Genomic DNA, 15,986 nt, shown 5'->3' with positions numbered 1-15,986 from the left:
TCTGTTTCCGTAAACCTATCCAGTCCTCTTATAACTCTTCATTTTTCCTTTCCATCAAAACGTTGTTATTTAGATTATAATCAGATGCTTATAAAAAGACACCTTTGTTCCTTGTGTAAAAGATGCAAATGGCTGTCAGCTGCAGTCATTCAAATCTGCAGTTACCTTTATCTCCTTTTTGTTTGAAAGGCAACCTTGCACTCTGTACAAGATAAAATAAGTTCATCTTAAGCCCTGGGTCATACTGATTTGAACAATTAATCCTAAAATAATGTTTAATTCTTTTTCTCTACTCTCTTTTACTAACAGTGATCATAGTGGCAGCATCAGTGGAGGAATTTGAAACCTTTCCCACATCCTTACAGTCCCAATCTAATGTCCATGGTCACCTGAGCTGCAGGGGTAACTGTTTGTTAACTGATGCATAGGAGTGCTGCCCAAAGTGGGGGAAAATGTGCAATTATTCCTGGGGGAATACACTATAGGGAGTGTTTGGAGTCCTCCCCTGGAAGGGAATGGCTGCCTACTGTTTATGGAGGTGGTTTTATGAGTCCTACCATGCATCCCAGCATATCCAAGAGCCATCGTTCTGGGAACACACATTCTACCTGTAACAGAGCTGGGATCTCACCTCAGCAATAGACGGAATGGTCTCATCTGTCATACCACAGTTATCATATCTGTGCTGCAGGATGGCTCAAACCAAAATGCTGATGGCCAAGATCAGTAGTAAGACTGGAAAAAGGCATCAGTGAGTGAAACAGATGACCTTGTCCTCTCTTGACTTCTCTGTGCCTCTTGATAGGTTAAGTGGTACTTTTCCTGCAGTCTCTTTGTCTCCCTGAAATCATGAGTCTGAATTGTACTTGGGACCATTTACATTACCAGGTGTCACTTTTGCTTTCCAGTGGAAAGAAAAGTGGGTCCCAAAGTGCTTCTCAGTTAGAGAGAGCAGGAGAGATTTTGTAATCAAGCTCTGTTGATGCTGAAGGGGCCCATGAAGAGGACTTCTCAGAGCAAGGGATGGCAGGTCACAGATACCAAACTGATTTTTAGAGTTCCCTGCCCTGTGGGCCAGATGAGCTTGCTCCATATTCCACAAGAATGTCCTCTTTGGGAGCAGCTGAGAAGACCTGTTGGTCTCTCTCTCCTTCCTAAACAATAAATCCATTTGTTACCAAGCCCTGCCCTCATCTTTTCCTCTCAAAACACACATCTCTACATGATCCCATGCTGCAAAGGGAAACAGAAGGGCATTCCTCCACTGTCTTTCCTTGCCTTCCCTCACCTTCCTTTCCTTTCCTTCACTCCTTACACATTTGTTTCTCTAAAGAATATATACATTTGCATCAGTCTTAAATGCAAGGAAATATGAGATATGAAATAACAGGGATAATTTCAGGTTGCCCTGTAAACTTACACACTTTGTAAACATTGTGCATACTTAATCTGCAGACCTAAACCAGATTATTTTGCAGAGTTTCTCAATTTGATTATTTTTATGCCTGGGAAATGACTATTCTGTCTATTTCTTTGTCTACAGTTAAAGAGCACATCCCTTCATTTTAGAGTTTGCATTTAGTAGATGTCACCCTTATATAAATCTACTGTTATCTAAGTTCCTAACTTAAGGGTAAGAAACTGAAGCTTTATTCTATTGGGGAAAAAAATCCAGTTTGGAGATATATCTGTGATCCTCCTCCTATGACCAGTTTTCACAAAGTAAAATTAATCTGCATTTTAAAAGAAAATTTTAAATAGCATCACCAAAAGATATACTGCTAGCTGCCACAACCCAACTATTTTTTTTTTTTTGTTGAAAGTTCCCAAACATGGTTTTTAATATGAGTACACTCCTGTCCTGGCAAATACTTTTTAACTAAGTTCTAGAGATATTTATCTGTCATTAGTTTTCTTCACATTTGATGTTCATAAACTCCAATCTCATTATGGAGAAAAACAGAAACTGAGTAGACTGAGGCACATGGTTGTTGCTAAAATGCTTTTTTAAACACTCCTAAGTGGTCCTAAAGCAGTTGAAATAAGATTTCATATCACACTATATTTCCCCTACAAGGGTATTGTGTGTAAGTTCACAGTCTAAGCTTTGGAAGACTGTTTTCCTGCTAAGTGGTGAAGCTAACTTGATCATCCCAAACTGCTGCTGATATAAAAACTCCTCCTAAAATATATCAGATGTCATCACATGTTCCCTATGAAAACAGACAGCCTTCGTGTCTGTAGCTGTTGACTATGAAGCTGATACCTCTCTAGATTAAACATTCTTGACTGTTTATTAATACAGCCATATCCAAATGGCCTGAATTCCTTCCAAACCTTTGAGCCTCTTGTTTTCTATAAGGCTGATGCCTCTAGGCAACTAAGAGCCAGCCAAGAGGAAATGCAGAGAACAGGGACTTTTCCAGGATTATACACGAGCACATCCCTAAGTCTCCACTGTTAGCCTCTGCCTTTTCCATTTCCCTTTTTCCACACAGCAGTGCTGCCATAGACTTGCTGTGACAGTTCCAGGCCACATCTTTATGGTAAAGAAACCTAAGTTACTTTTATACCCACAGAAAAAGAAAAACAGTAACAATTTACAAAACTTTAAAGGTACACTTAAACCTTAGAGAAAGTAGTGGGATCAGCCGAGCTCTTGCCAACCATTTTAGAGATTAGCCTCTAAGCCTGCTGAATGGTCTGTGGTAATCTTTTACAAGGCATTTCATAAGCAAACAACCCCACAGGCTATACTGCAACTTTACACGAGGCTGCAGATTTGGAAAGAACTTTTTGGGACACAAAGCTCATTCAATTTTCCCAACACAGTGTGCAGACTTAGACCCAAAGAGACTCTGATTTAATCCTGGGTTTCTCATCAACCCTCTGAAACATGACCTACCTCTTTAGCTGCTCCCAAGCCACCTCTCTCTAATTAAAGAGAGCTGGACTGTAAAATGCCACATCCTGTACCCATTTGGCTTGGCAGATTTAATGAGCCATTGTGGCAGAAACGAGGTAATGCCCTCAAGCCACTGAAGACTAATCCATTATTCCTTCCCCACCTCCCCCCCAGTCATTCTACTAGCAAACTCACACCATCAGTTGCACAAATTGCTCTCTCCTTGAAGGCTTTCTGCAGACGATTTTTCTGACAGTTTTACGTCTCTCATAACTCGGGTTAGCTGTGCTGTGGCAGCTGTGGGGCGGTGCTCTCCCCACCCCCCACGATAAATGCCCTTTTTCAAAGCAGATGCAGTTACTAATAGGTCACCTCTTATCTTCTCAGTGTGGCCTGAAATGAAAGAGCTGTGGGTAAGGCAAAGGCTGAGTGAGCATCAACCTCCTCCTTCCCACCCTCTTCTGCATAGGGCTATCTGGGGTTGGCTGGGAAAGAATGAAATAGATCCTCATGATCACATCCCTATCATGCAAAGTTTGAGAGACATGCCTGGAGATGTTGACACAAGGTTTCCTCTTTTCTTCCTCCTCCAGGCTGTGTTCACTAGCAATACTTTGAGAAACAGAAGTGATGAAAGGAGAACTACATCTTCTTCTCTGACATTTCACTGCTTCTTACTAAATAGAAGAGAAAGTGTCACGATCGTTTGTAGGGATGACTCCTAGAAACATTTCTTGTACACTTTCCTACTATTTTGGCATTGTGATTTTAAATTGTCCTTTAATATCCTACCTCCATCCACATACTTCCATTCCTCAAGGATATGTCTACTTATCAGAGAAGCAGAATATGATTTTGTATAATCATCCAGTACTTTTGGGGTTTCTCCTACCAAAGTTCTGTATCTTCTAGGCAGAAGTCATTCAATTGAGTAACACCACCTTATAGGACCTCAGCTTAAGTTTTTCTCAGTTAAAGGCTGAAAAGCCACTCAGGTAGAGCTCAGGTCTGGGTTAACAGTCAGTGAAACAATACAGGATTTCTTTCTGCTCTGCTCTGATTTCAAGGTTGCTCAATTCCTTCTGCACCTCATTCCATTCAGCTCCTCAGGTTTTATGAAGGTGTAAAAATACCACATTAGTTGGAAATATAATATGGCATAAGTAATTCCCTCGGCATGCTCTTTGAGGGAGGTGTAGAATAGAAATTGGTCCACTGGCCACCATAAAATTTTTAAGAAGGAGAAATTATGTCATAGCCACACTAACACTAACATGCTTTAAGGTTAAAATTGCTCTGATCTGTTCTCTTCTGAAATAATTGCCTAGCTACAAACACTTCCACAACAGTGACTGTGTTTAGCAGAACTTAACTTGTGCTCAGACAAGAAGAAAAAGGCTGGGAATTGTTTCTTGTTGCTGTAGAGTTCCATACCTTGTCTATCAGGAGATAGATCTGGATCATATGGCATGGAAAAGACAACACCTATTAAAAGATTGCACACAACAAAACCAGGAGTTCAAGGAAGCCGTGGCATAATGCCAGTGTTTCTGTTGAATGTGAAGTACATTCCTAATAAGCAGATTAATTTGAGGGATGTTTTTCTTAAATAACTGAAAACATGTGAGTGAGATGATCTTTCAGGATCATGTATTTGCTTTAAATGTTACCTCAGTACTGTCAAACTCTATACTGAAATGTGACATTCTCAAAAAAAGAGAACTAAAGTGATCCTGCATTTAATGGAATATGAGAGAAGAATTAAAGGTGGATGGCCAGTGGGAAAAACACAAGATAAAAGGCACACTGCCCATCCTAGAAATGCCTTAGAGAGGATGATTTGTGTGAAGCATAACAGAACTGTCTGCTAGGAACTGGGAACAGAGTGCTTGACTGTCAGTGTTTTATCATTACTTACAGGTGGTTATCCTGTTATCCCTTTTTCTAAGTGGGGAAAAACCTGAAGATTCAAAGCACTGCCAGCACAGTCTTTTCTACCCACACCAAGCCCAGAGGAGTCATGCCAAGGACTGGGCTGTATAAAGTAGCATGTTTCTGGTGCCAGAGAGAGGTACAAGGAGCCTCTTCATTTTCCTTATTCACCATTTTCTTCCTTATTTCTACTCTTATTTTCCTAGGAGAATGTTTCCAGCCATGAGGGTGAAAATTACAGGCTTGGATCCCCACCAGCAGTATTATATTGCCATGGACATTGTCCCTGTGGATAACAAGAGATACAGGTAAGCTTTTCAGGGGCAGAGATAGGAATTGTGTACCATCTTTACTGTCAATGACAGCCTAGGAAAGACACCTCCATTAAACACCATTGCAAAGGTGTACTGGAGGAGACCCCCTTGATTTACCCCAACATACATGATTTGACCAGAATCTTTAGACACAAACCCAGAGTTTTAATACAGCCTCCTGCACTTTTGGAGTGAAATCTGTCTCTTTTCAAGTAGCAGTTTTTAATCAAGGAGATCTCTGTCATGCATTTCCTGATTGACCTGATTAGCAATGACTGTCTGAGGGAACTGATCACTGGAGTTATCAATGGGGGGTCTGCAGCCCCTAAATCTGCTTCCTCAAGAAAGGAATGGGCAAGGAGCAGCTTGGAACTAAGCCAGGCCCCTCAGGTCTGGCCTGAACTGGATTGGGTGATTTCTGTTTCAAAAGTGCTCACTTTTGAAACAGCAGTTTCAAAACAGTGCCCAGCAGCCTCAGTGAATATTGGTCCCTGACCTACAGTATGGAGTCACTGAGAAACTTCCCACTGCTGAGCTAAAGACAGGAAGAAGAGATTTCTCTGATATTAATGGGCTTCTGTTCTTTAAAAATACTCTGGAAAACTCATGATCCTCTGCATCCCAGAAAACTTTCCAGACTGACGTGATTTATGTATTCTTATTAAAAGACCCCTGAGAGCAAGTCTCTTCTCCAAATAGTCTTGACTGAACCACATTTCAAGGATACAGAATTGAACCTCTGCTTTAAATGCTAAATACTACATTTTTGCTCCCAAATTGTACAGAGTTTTTTTCTCAGGGAAAATGCTTTTTCTGGGAAGCAGAAAGATAGTATTTGATACTCAGCTGGATGTTTTTCTTCTTTCTAAGAGTGTGGTTCTAACAACATTGACATTGAAAATAAATTTATTTTCTTACCCTGCTTGGCTTGTACAGCCACATAGAGCAAACTAACAGGAAAGGAAAAGACTCCTTTTTTTTTTTTTTTCTTTCCCCCCCCCCCCAGTTTCTTGTGACAATACAGGAAATTAGTCACTTTGTAGGTAAAGACTGGAACATCTTAGCAGAGCTGAGTAGAGACCTAACGAGGGGCAGCACAGGGCAGAATTCAGAGGTGTCAGTGGAACTGTTTGTGAAATGCTTTCAAGGGAAGGAGCTGCAGGGCAGAAGAAAAAAAGTGTCTAGACAAAGCTGTGGTAGAGAAATTATTGGCATATATAGGATGGCTAGATCAGGAACCCAAAAATGCTTTTTTCCTCTAATCCCAATGTGTGTAATCCTATACGGAATTTCCTTTTTTGCAACATTTCAAACCAGAAATTCTGTTTTATCAATTGTTTTACTGGTATCCATTGGATATTGCCCTTTCTGGGTGAAGCCACATGTGTTTTCTAAAGTCTGGTATGAGACACAATGCAGATTTCCAGAAATTGCTGGGTGTTTATGAATATTTTCAGAGAGGACTTTGTTTAACCATATTTTCTAGCCTCTTACTCTGGCTCAGAGAGGGTTAAGGAGTTGAGAAGGCACATGTGGCAGAGTTTTACAGGGAAAATAACTGCAAGGTGGTTTTAATAAGGAGTCAAGTCTGAACAAGTGGCTCAGGGGTAATCTGGCTTTCATTTAGAAGGTAGGAGGTTGCAATAAAGCACATGGTCCCCTGACTGCAAATGAGAGCTTGGGGTGCATGAGGGTGGCAGGGAAGGGGAAGCCCTCGATATGTTCCTGCAGTGAGTGAGTGACAACCTCCCTTTGCCACCTACCCTTCCTCTTTCAGGTATGTGTACCACAGCTCCAAGTGGATGGTGGCTGGCAATGCTGACTCCCCAGTGCCCCCGAGGGTTTACATCCACCCTGACTCCCTGGCTTCTGGAGACACCTGGATGAGGCAAGTGGTCAGTTTTGACAAGCTCAAGCTGACCAACAACGAGCTTGATGATCAAGGCCATGTAAGTTAGAAGTTAATCCTGGTGCCTGCTGTCCTAAACTTGCTCCTCTCAGACTTGAAAGGGTGCTGCTGCTGCTTTGATGCTCCCGTGTCCTGTTGGGCACACGTGTCTGTGGTTGCTTCCAGATTTATGGAGGTTTTCTTTTGCTATTTCAGTGCTTTTCCTCAAAATGTTACCTGACCCTATAAAGCACCTTTCTCTTTGCTCACAGCAGAATCTTTGTCTCATACATGCTTTTAAGAAAAGGATCGTTTTCTCCATATTAGCTCTTACTCCATCCCTGCTTTCTTGTACATCTGGATGTTGTGTAAAATTTTTTTTTTTTGAAAAAAAGTCCTTTTCCTTTTGTTTTCTCTTCAGATAATCTTACATTCAATGCATAAGTATCAGCCTCGTGTTCATGTCATACGCAAGGATTTCAGCAGTGATCTTTCTCCTACAAAGCCAGTTCCTTCAGGAGATGGGGTGAAAACCTTCAACTTCCCTGAGACTGTTTTCACCACAGTGACAGCCTACCAAAATCAACAGGTAAATCCTTCATGCTCCTTTTATGTTGTGCCTTCACAAAAATATCAGTGTGCTCTTTGTGACTGACACACTAAATTCTCTGAGAAGAATAGAAAAGCTACACTTTACAAAAAAAAAAAACAAAAAAAAAAAACAAAAAAAAAAAGAAAGGAAAAGAAAAGAAAGTGCCCTTGAAGATAAGATGGCTGTACCTTTTACTGTAAAAGGAGTAACTAAGATCAACTGTAAAGAGGTCTGTTGTGTTCAAATTTCCTTGCTACCTCATAGTACAAAACTAGAGTATCCTGTCCTCACTATAATTTTAAGGCAGTACAGCTAGTATAGCTATAACTCCAGATCAGCTATCTCAGAGACAAAGCAGATGGGTTTTTTATAGCAGTGAAGGAAAAAGTTTTGAAGATGCTCAATCTCATCAGTTTGTTGACAAAACAAGCCTTTGAATGTATGTATTGCATATAAACTGAAATTCTCATGAGTGCATGTCCTGAGGGATAGGGGTCAGGTAAGGGGTCAAGTTATGCATCTGAAATTTAGGAAAGTAAACTTCCAGTTCTGCAAGGAGATGGTCAATAGGATCTTCTGGGAGCCTGCCCTTAGGAACAAGGCATGGAACAGAGCTGGCAGATCCCTAAGGAAATATTCCACACAGGCCAACAGCCAGCAACAGCCAGGAGACAGAAATCAGACAAGGAAGTCAAGAGAGCAGTATGGCTGAGTAGGGACCTGCTGGGAAAACCAAATGGAAAGAAACAAATGCACAGTCAGTGGAAACAAAGACAGGTGCCCTGTGTAGGGACTGGGTGAGGAAGGCCATGGCAAAACTAGAGTTAGAAGTAGACCTGGTAGGGGATGCAAAGAATAACAAGAAGAGCTTCTACAGATAAGTTAACCAGGAAAGGAAGGTTAAAGAAGGTGTACCTCCCCCTGATAACCAGTGCTGGAAAACTGGTAACAACTGATGAGAAGTCTGAGGTACTTAACACCTTTTTTGCCTTAGTCTTCAAATGAATGAGTCCTCACTTCTCATACATTTTGAGAGGATGGACAGCAGGACGGAGACTGGGTAAGCAAAATGCTTCCCACTGTAAGTACAGATCAGAAAAGAAGGCTTTGGGGTGACATAATTGCAGCCTTCCAGTACCAGAAGGGAGCCTACAAGAAAGATGGAGAGACTTTTTACAAGGGCATGTGGTGAAAGCATAAGAGGAATGGTTTCAAAATGGAAGAAAGTAGGTTTAGACTAGATATTGCGAAGGAATTCTTTACTGTGACGATGGCAAGGCACTGGCACAGGTTGCCCAGAGAATCTGTGGGTGCCCCATCCCTGGGAGTGTTCAAGGCCAGGTTGGATGGGACTTTGAGCAACCTGGTCTAGTGGAAGGTGTCCGTGCCAATGGCAGGTGGGTTTGAACAAGATGATCTTTATGGTCCCTTCCAACCCAAACCATTCTGTGATTTTATGATAATTTTTGTTTGATTCAGGTCTTGCATAGTTCCCAGTGATGAGACTTAGTATTTTCATAAGGAAAAGATGTTGCTGCAGCAGGATTCTTTCTCTAGGGACCTTGACTTTATTAGTGATCTACACTTTTCTGAAACTAGACTTCAGTCTTCTGGGACGGAAGGACAGACCCATATTAAATCAGCTTAAGGCAGATTGCAATATTTAACCAATTTTTAACAATTGTGAATTCTAACAATTTAGTGAAATGCTATAGAGTTTTTTATTTTGCAATGCATAAGACAGCACAGGTGCAGACAGTGCTCCCGTGACTGCTTCTTTTTCTTCCCATGCTTTTTTACTCAGTCTGGTCCCCTTGAACTGACTTAAACCAGGATCCACAACAGATAAAAAATATTCCAAATCGCTGGTGGGTTTGCTATTGCAGTATGGGAAACTTCCTGCTCCCCTTGTCCAAATGCAGATACTCCACAAATCTTGACTGTAGGTCAGACAAGGAAAGAGGATAGGGAAAGGTGAAGAAATGACAGGAAATAAGCCTGTCATTCTTCCTTAATGACCAGACTTATAAGACATAATTACACAGGGAGGGGGATGCTAAGGGAGGGATCCCTGTCAGGGATTGGCACCATAAAGAAACACTGACATTTCTGTCTCTCTGAATTCCAAATATTTGGGGATTTTGTTCAAAAAGATCTGGGGGACACAATCACATTTTTATAATACCAGTAAGGAGATTCTGGTGGGCTGGAGAAACATTTTCATTTAAACCAAATCTAAATCCCCTGAATCTGCCTGCATGCCCTCCAGTGGCTGCAGAGCGTTGCCTTACTGGGGGAAGCGTCTCTGGAAACAATTGTAAAATGTTAGCAAATCCACCACAGGGATTCCCTCTGCTGTAATTCCATCCTCCACAGAACATATCTGTCTCTGTACACACAAGTCCCAGGACAGCTGCAAAGTCAGGCTAGCGGAAATTAAGTTCACAAATTAAGCTTCTGCAAAAATAGGAGCTGCATTCCAGATCTGAGGTTAATATCCAGAGTAAGGGCTTGGTTCTGACAGAAGCAAAACACCTGCAAATCCCCTTCAGATCAGACTGTATTAAACTAGTCCCTTTTGAGCAGTTTCAGCAAAATCACCTCAAATTTGGTTGGTTCTGGAGATCTCACTCTCATTTCGAACATAGAATGTCTAGGACAAGCTGAGGCTGGCAGAGGGAATCTCTTGTGCTCCACCAGGTTGTGGAATAGTCAACAGGGAGTATAATACCACAGGCTGCAAAGTCAAAATCACAATGTTATAGTCCATATTTACCAACATGGAATTCATGCCTAAAAATAAAGCAGGAAGGAAGATTCCCCCAGAGCACTCAGTCTGGCTGTTTAGAGGAGGAAAAAAAAAAAAAAGAAAAAGAAAAAGAACAAAATTTTCACACCAGAAAACTCTTGAGGGCTGCCTAGATGCTGACCAGAACAACAGCAGCTTGTACATGTGACTGGGTAGCCACCTGATATCTTTGGGGGCTGTAGCCTGTGCTTTTCTCTTCAGCATTTTTTGAAGGTCCATAAGTTGCATCCAGCTGCTGGATATCTGGAGTGTTGAGGCTGAGACAACTCAGATAGCAGCCAAACTTGAGCACTGTGCCTGCTTCCCAAACCACGTGGCCATTGATAAATAACAGCTCCTGGGGGTTTGCACCTGGTGTACTTCTACTTCAGGAGCAACTTCTCAGCCCCAGCACTGTGCCAGATTTCCCAAGGCTACTATGATTTCTGTCTCTGGCAACATTTTTTGATAAGCAGATTATCTGTTCATGGATAATGGAAGGGCAAATTTAACAGAGGTCTGGGGAAATAAGTGTGAAAGATCATTGTAGAGATGGCTTGGGCAAGAATGGTAATCATCCATGTTTTTCATTTGTTGAAAGAAAAAAAATTGAAAATGTCAACTAATTCTCTTTTTCTTCCTTTTAGATCACCAGATTAAAAATTGACAGAAACCCCTTTGCCAAAGGTTTCAGAGATTCTGGGAGAAACAGGTAACAGAAGCTTGTTTGTGCTTCCTCACTGATCTCTTCACTCCTTTCCCTGATGAGTGCACAGGGTATATGTCTATGGTTGAGAAAGGCAATTTTAATTTTTTTTTTTTATTAAAATGAAAAACGGAGACAGAAAGATAGGGCATTACAGATTGTAAAACAGCCAAATAGGTCACAGCTTAACACTGTACGAAATAATTATTCTTTATTACATGGAGGGTTGGCTGAAGGACATTTAAAATTTTTAATTTTCACAAAAAATGTCAAAATGCTTGCTTTATGTTAGAATAAAAAATGAGTTTCTCATAGGCCTGCAGGATAAAAGTGCAAAAATGTTCTAGTTTCAAATAATTTCAGTTTTATCCACTAGTGTCCAGTGGTTTAACTTCAACTGTGTTGCTTAATTTTGTCATGATTTTTATGGAAAAATTAAGTAGAATGCCTTAAATATTATTTAGAAGCAATTATATTTTAACAGCACAGTAGTTAAAATGGAGCTTTAATCAATCCCCCCCTTTGTATTAGTAAAAGACATTACAGAGTTATCAAAAAAGAGTAAGAAAAAAAAAAGTTTCAATTTTTTCTGCTGTTCATGAATCCTGCAGCAGAATGTGCAGCACATCTAAATATTTCAGATCTAAATGATGTAGGTATCCTTTAAATCAATGTAACAAAGGCTTTAAACCTTAAGTATACAATTAGGTATATATGACTACATTACAAGAAGCCTAGGGCTGTAAAGCAAAGCTTTGAGTGTGCAGACCAGAGTAAAAGTGGTGTGCATAGCCCTCATTTGCTGTCCCCATGGGCACTGTAACTCAGTTTTACTTGCATGCTCCTGTTGTGTGTGTTTACTAGGGCTGCTGTCTCCTTTGTAAGGAGGTTTGGTGAGGTCAGTGTTCATGAATGGGCAACTGCCCTGTGTTTTCCACCACTCACTGTAGTGCTACACTCTCCATCATCCCAAAGAAGACATTTAACTGAACTAGGGACTTCCTAGCTTAGCCCCTCTGCTCTCATCTTACTGAATTTCTGCACGAAGATGTTGCCACTCTCATTTAATCCCCACTGTGATTGTCAGTTCTCCTTGAGGCATATGTGACTTTTATTCTGCTCTCCTCTCCTGCGTAGGGAAAGCAAAGTGTGTCCTGGGTATGAGATCTTCCCCATGTGCACAGATACAGCTGCACTGGGGGTTGGGTTTGGGAGAGGGATTGATGCAGCTCCAGGTACATGGTGGGCTATATTAATGTGGAAGGCATTAATAAGATCCTAGCTTGGTGAATTTGGACAGTTTCCTGAAAAGGTTGGGAATTGCTGATCTCTGTAGTTCATTGATTTAAGAAAGGGCAGGAAATTGCTACACGGCTGCAGCTGTGGGGAGGGCTCAGTAAGGCTCTCTGCTGATGTAAAGAGGAATTAAAATCTTTAAGGTATTACACATCAAAGGGAGCAGCCTGAGGCTTTAGGAAGAAAAAAATAGGCAAAGGTATTTGCAAGCATATATAGCAGTCAGGCGCCTGCCTCACAAGCAGGGGTCTGGCTGCAGTGGCACTGCTGTTGTCAACTAGGGGAGGACACAAATGCTCAGCTGCCTCCTTCCCAGAGGACACACACACAGATATTCCCATAGGAGGGAGGAAAGCACTGACGTCCAAGCTGTGTGTGGAAAGGACTTTCCAAATGGGACGTTTCTTAACTGTGCTGGATGGCTTCTCTCTCCCTTGTGAATCTGTAATCTCATTAGGATCACTGGTTGAAAACCAATTGTGACACACTGCAACTTCCCACGTCCTTCCCACCGCTTGTCAACTGCAGTGCCTCAGACTGTGGCTGGAGAAGGTCCCACTGAAAATGTGGGTTTCCTTTGCAAAAGAAATTGGGTAATTTGAAGAAAGGCCATTTGTGAATCAGGCAAGTGAGTAGTACATGTTCAAGAGGTTTTATGTATAAGGTCTTAAAAGAAAAAAATCAAGGTGTGGCAGCAGCAAGAGACAGAATTCTGAGGCAGCTCCAGGACATCCTATTCCAGAGACATTAGATACTGAGCCATGGTTAGAGTTTGCCAACAAATGATGGAGGAAAGAACTCTCAGGGAAAAAGCAGCGCATAGTGGAAGAAAAGGAACTCTTAAGCTTCTTCTTTCTTAGGACATTTCCTTTCTGCTTTATGTTGAGGCTCTTCCATTAAATGGAGATGGATATTTTTACTCCACTTATTTATTGTCATTGTTTCACTGTTGTCTCCTGCTTCAGAAATTGTGGAGGTGACTGTTGTTTTTAAAACTGGCTTCCATTTTGGATCTTTCACTCCCATCAGCTTGCAGCCTGCCCCTTTATTTCCTTATGAATCAGTGCAAGAGACTGCTAAAACCCTGCTGCTCTGGGGATACCCCATCATGATGTGACTGACTGTATCCATATGGGGGAGCAATCTTTTCCCAGATCCTTTCTTGGATTTCTTTCAGTTATTTTCATGAGTGTCTCTCTCCAGACCCTACTGCCTCAGTCTTTGAGCTGGGAGAAGGAGCACTGAGGTGTTTCAGAGGGAAGGATGGAAACAGCTCAGCAGCTTGCTAATGTTAAGCAGTCTTTGAGCATTCAAACCATGTTAAGTAATGAGGGTCAGGAATCTAACCATGAGCCTTGTTGGACTGCAGAGGTAGCCTGTGTTTGAAGGTCAATCCTAGTTCCTGTTAGAGATTCCCTCTATCTGATTTTTGGGCCTTCTTCACTTTTTGCGAAAGCACATAAAGTATCTGTAGAAATTCAACAAGAGAAGTTGAATTCAAGATGTTGAAAGAGAAGTTTCCTGGTGGTGAAAGGATACCCACATAATGTATGAATAAGGTGGGTTATTACTTGGTTGCTTTCCTGAACTTCAAGAGATTGAGAAACCAGTTTTTGACATATGGAGCTCAGTTAGCCAAATGTTTGGGTAGTGAGGGTGCAGGTTTAATGCCACAGAGGTTATTTTTAGAGACTGGGTAAAGTTCATCTGAAGTGGGATGCTTGCAGAAACTCCTTATCCAGAAGGAAACCAAAACGGAAAACACTCAGGAAACTCAACAGGGTGATGGAAGAAAAAACCCTAGGCTGAAGGAAAAACCAGCACTTTCCTTTCAGATGTGGGCAGCTGAGGTGAATAAAAGTTGTTTGTTTGGAAATACTCTTTGAGCTTTGTCTAGGATAAGAGAGCCAGGAGAACACTTGGAGCCAATAGTTTGGCTTCCCCAGCAAACAATGAAAGGATGGCCTGAATCCTATGTGCAGTGGGAATGGCAAGACCAGCCATATGGAATGGATTATGGAGGTGCACAGATAGCTCGTTTCATTTTTCAGACAATGGAACTGTTTCATTTATTGCCTATTATTAAAACTTTATAGCACTAAAAATAAAAGAATGAATGAAAAAGAGAGAGCAAATTTTGGATACCTTTTAAAGGACTGACCTTATTAAAAAAATGCTGGCAGTGAGACCTCTTCTGATACTTTTTTTTTTTTTACTTCCTTCATAAAGAGGGTGTGAGAGGGAAGGGTTTATGGCCTGATAGATATTTTGAAGTTAATTTTTCAGTGCAGTTCCTTGGAAGGGAAAGTAGATGCCACATGGATAATGTTCAGCACACTTGGTATCAGCAACCCTCAGCAAAGGCCCTCCAAATTTCCTGGCATTTCAGAAACGCTGAAAACAATTATTTTTTTGTCAACATTTATTATTGTCCCAAAATGTCTCTTCATTGGCCAGATGGGGATCCTTTTCCTTGTTAGGGGGTGGAACACACACGTAGAATGGCACTCCAGTATTTCTGCTGACTAGGAGAGCACACCAATGTCATAAATTGCTATGGGAGAGACAGTTATCAGAGTTGACAGGGATTAAATTTCTTGATTCTCACCTCATGACCTCAACATTTTCTTTCAAAAATAAGACTACAACGCAGACAAAAGAAAGAATGGGGCTAGGGTTGTAAAATCAGTACACAAAGGTGGTGTGCCTTCTCACCAAGAGCTGTTTTTAGCATGATTGTTTGGTTTTCCGCTGCAAGGCTCCATGCATAGTGTGGTAGGTGCCTAGCAGGTTAGCACATGAACATGCTGTCTCATGGATCTTGTCTGATACCTGGAAGGATGTGAAAATTCAGTAAGGAGGTCTTCTGCTTAGAAGCTATTTCAAAAACAGCCACAACATTTTTTTCTGCATGAAGAAAAAGAGCCCCAAAACCCAGAAACCAAAGATTAAAAAAAAAAAGAAACCCACAAACTAATGGGGAAAAAAAGGTTGGTCTAGTACATAGAGGCTTAAATCTGTGTGTAGAAGTGGACATTAAGTTTGAGCTCTGTCACCCACATGCTCAGAGAGGATGTTTTATACACATGTTTAACACGTACAAACTCGTGGGGAGTAAAGGACTCACATTTGGGGCAGGAAGAACCAGCTGTGGAGTTTGATATTCATTCTTTGGGTGACACCACGCTGCCCTCAGCATTGCAGGGCAAGGCCACACTGTTGCTGCCAGCAGTCACAGTGTGGAAAGGGAAGGGCAACAGGAGCTGTGTTCACAGCAAGGGGGCTGTTGTAGAGCTTCTCCCCCAGAGCAGGAGGAGGTAGGTCCCTGTTGGTGTTGGCAGCTTTCCTTCCTCTGACAAACAGGGCAGGAATAGAGCAGCTTTACAAGCTGCTCTGGCACTCTCAGTGCTGCCATTTACCCTCTATCAGCTCACAGGCACAGTCAAGTCCAACCTTTGAAAGAATATATTATTCCCAATTTACTGTTTTATTTCTTCTTTTTATTATGTCCTGGATATTCTCTTTTTTTCCTTTTCTTTTAGAAGTAGAAATTATATGGTTCCTT

The 15,986-nt window shown here is 41.5% G+C and overlaps 1 protein-coding gene across 1 annotated transcript in view; it reads left to right on the top strand.

Annotated features, from left to right (window-relative positions):
* The window catches only part of TBX15 (T-box transcription factor 15), a 90,345-nt gene that overhangs the window by 55,951 nt on the left and 18,408 nt on the right, over positions 1–15,986 (top strand). Inside the window, exons 3-6 of the mRNA XM_053970279.1 lie at positions 5,044–5,145; positions 6,929–7,100; positions 7,461–7,628; positions 11,067–11,131. Coding sequence (XP_053826254.1) covers positions 5,044–5,145; positions 6,929–7,100; positions 7,461–7,628; positions 11,067–11,131 — 507 coding nt within the window. The remainder of the gene's footprint in view (positions 1–5,043; positions 5,146–6,928; positions 7,101–7,460; positions 7,629–11,066; positions 11,132–15,986) is intronic.

The sequence above is a fragment of the Vidua macroura genome, chromosome 2, assembly GCF_024509145.1.
Source record: "Vidua macroura isolate BioBank_ID:100142 chromosome 2, ASM2450914v1, whole genome shotgun sequence".
Classification (NCBI taxonomy): domain Eukaryota; kingdom Metazoa; phylum Chordata; class Aves; order Passeriformes; family Viduidae; genus Vidua; species Vidua macroura.
This window is presented reverse-complemented; position numbering and strand designations above follow the sequence as displayed.